This window comes from Dipodomys ordii, unplaced genomic scaffold (assembly GCF_000151885.1).
Source record: "Dipodomys ordii isolate 6190 unplaced genomic scaffold, Dord_2.0 Scaffold69, whole genome shotgun sequence".
NCBI classification, from domain to species: domain Eukaryota; kingdom Metazoa; phylum Chordata; class Mammalia; order Rodentia; family Heteromyidae; genus Dipodomys; species Dipodomys ordii.
The window spans coordinates 1,051,891-1,054,706 of NW_012267285.1; the positions used below are offsets into that span (position 1 = coordinate 1,051,891).

Sequence of the window (2,816 nt, forward strand, 5' to 3'; positions counted from 1 at the left end):
AGCGGGGCGCCCAGGGTCCCGTAGCCGGGGTCCCCGTCCTCCTCCTCCTCCGCGTCCCCGTCCTCCGGCTCCGGGGTCCTGCCGGGGTCAGCGCGGTCAGAGGTCACGGCCCCGCCCCCGGGGTCAGCCCCCCAGTCCCTCTGTGCCCCCCCCCCGACGCCTGGCTTCTTCACGCCAGGCCTGGGGCTCGAACTCGGGGCCTGGCGCCGTCCCCCAGCTCCTTCCCCAGCCCACACAGGGGGCTCACCCGCCGTCCGCGCTGCCCCGGGAGCCCCGGGAGCCGCCCGGGGAAGCCGGGCGCGGCCTCGCCTGGTCCCGGTAGAGCGCCAGGAGCTCCCGCTTCTGCTGCACGTACTCCTCGGCCTTCAGCCTCTGCAGGGCGTCCTGCGAAGGAGCACTGGATGAGGAGTCCGCGTTCACTGAGCACCTACTGTGTGCTGAGCATTCAGTGATTTCTTCTCCCCCTCCAACAACGCTTGACTTTCCCCAGCCGAAGATAGGCAGCAAGAAGGCTAAGGAATTACTGTTATTATTGTTGTTATTGGTGCCAGTCCTGGGCTTTAGAACTCAGGGCCCCTGGGTGCAGTTCCTGAGCTTATCTTGCTCCAGGCTGGAGCTCTACCGCTTGAGCCACAGCTCCACCTCAGGCTTTCTCTGAGTAGTTTATTGGAGGTAAAGAGTCTCCTAGGGACTTTTCTGCCCGGGGCTGGCTTCAAATCATGATCCTCCAATCTCAGCCTCCTGGGTGGCTGGGGCCTGAGCCGCCTCCTCTCCAGCAAGCCTGGAAGAGGGCGGGGGGCTTCTCAGCTCAGGCAGGAGGGCCCCCCCAATCCTGAACTGAACTTGACCTCCAAGGGGTACTGCCCACCCTCCCCAGCCACAGCTGCTCCCCAAACCAGCCACGAATCAAGGACAGAGCCTTGTGCCCCAATGCCTTCCAGAATGTTCCATCTACCCCCACAGGGCAGCTCTCATGGTCTCAGTGGTTCCCACACGAAGGCTAGGCTAGACTCAGAGCGGGACTAACACAGCAAGAACACAGCATAGGGCTGGGCAGCGTGGCTCACACCCATCATCCCAGCTGCCCAGGGAGGCTGAGATCGGAGGATCGCCATAGGAAGCCAGCCCGGGGAAGGAAGGTCCGCGAGACTCCTGTGTCCAAAATATACCGGCAAAAGCCAGGACTGGAGGGGTGGCTCAAGTGGTAGAGCGCCAACCTTGAGCAAAAGAGTTTAAGGACAGCAGCACCCAGGCCCTGAGTTCAAGCCCCAGGACCGGCGCGCACACACATACACACACACACACCTGCTTTGCTCCTGGCCCTTCAGTACTTGTCACCAAGGAAGTAGTAGCCATCTTCCCTCCTGACTTCGCACCTGGCCCTGAGGAAAACCCACTCCGAGCTCTTTCCCACCATCTCCATTTCCAAGCCCTTCCAGCCACAGGTGAAAATGGGGGGGGGGCGTTCTGGACAACTTTCCTGCCCAGGCTGGCCTTGAACTGGGATCCTCCTAATCGCCACCGCCTGAGTAGCTGGAATTACAGGCAGGAGCCACTGCACCCTGGCCATGTCTCCTTGTTCTTGAATTGTTGCTTTTGTCACATAGACTTGCACAAACATGTGACTAGTCTGGGGGGGAGGTATGTATGCGTGTGTGTGTGTGTGTGCGTGTGTGTGCGCGTGTGTGTGTGTGTGTGTGTGTGTGCGCGTGCACGCATGCGCACCAGTCCTAGGGCTTTAATACAGGGCTTTACCATTTTGCTTTGCTTTTCCACTCAAGGCTGGCGCTCTACCCCCTGAGCCACAGCGCCACTTCCGGTTTTCTGGTGGTCCATGGGAGATCAGAGTCTCACGGACTTTCCTGCTCAGGCTGGCTTTGAACCGCGATCCTCAGATCTCAGCCTCCTGAGCAGCTGGGATGGCAGGCGGAGCCACCGATGCGGGGCTTCTTCTGTCTGAGGCGGGACTTCTCCTTTCTCTGCCTTTCAAATCCACCAGGTCTCTGTCTGTCTGATATCTGCATATCTGACATTTGCATATCCCACATTTGCATGTTCTGGATTTGCGTATCAATCACTCTGAGCTGATTGGCTGCCTTGGTGGCCCCTTGCTCTAGGTCTGTCCAACACTCAAGGGAATCTGCATCAAAGACCAAATTGACCAGCCGGGCACTGGGGCTCCTTCCTGCCATCCCAGCCACTCAGGAGTCCCAGCTCCGGGGCTCCCCCCCAGCCGGGCTGTGGGGTACCTGAGCCTTCTGTGTCTTCTCCAGCCAGCGCGAGCGGTGGGCCGGGCTGGGGCACTGGACCAGCAGGGCGCTGGCCACGCACTGCAGATCACTGAGGTGGATGAGCAGGAGGCTGTCTGAGGGGGAGGGGAGGCACTCTCAGGGCTGGGCCTCGGGCATGGGGGTCCCCGGGCCCCCCCACCCCCAGGGGGACGTACTGGGGTCCCGCAGCGGCCGGCACACCAGCTTGTCCAGCACGAGCGGCGGGCGGATGACCTTGGCCTTGTGGGTCTTGCGCTGTGGCTTGGTGACCAGGAGCAGGTCCGAGAAGAGGAAGAGGTACACGTCCAGCTGCGGGCCGGGGCAGGGGCAGGGGCGGGGGGCAGCGGTCAGCCGAGGCCCAGCCCACGGCCGGCCAGCAGCCCTGGGGGTGGGGCGCATGCGCGCACAGAAGGCTCCCACTGTACAGGCGGGGAGAGGGGCTGGCTCCAGGCCTCGGACCCCACCTCCTCCCCTCCCCTCCTCACCCCTCCCCTCCCTTTCCCTTCCCTCTCCTCCCCTCCCTTTTCTCCCTCTCTCCCTCCTTCC

General features: G+C 62.5%; 1 protein-coding gene across 1 annotated transcript in view; it reads right to left on the reverse strand.

The window, feature by feature from the left end:
* Plekhg6 (pleckstrin homology domain containing, family G (with RhoGef domain) member 6) overlaps window positions 1–2,816 on the reverse strand; it is a 15,657-nt gene that overhangs the window by 688 nt on the left and 12,153 nt on the right. The window contains exons 11-14 of the mRNA XM_013023595.1: window positions 2,447–2,579; window positions 2,250–2,365; window positions 248–384; window positions 11–78 (exon numbers count right to left, since the gene is read on the reverse strand). Of these exons, the coding sequence (XP_012879049.1) occupies window positions 11–78; window positions 248–384; window positions 2,250–2,365; window positions 2,447–2,579 (454 nt within the window). The remainder of the gene's footprint in view (window positions 1–10; window positions 79–247; window positions 385–2,249; window positions 2,366–2,446; window positions 2,580–2,816) is intronic.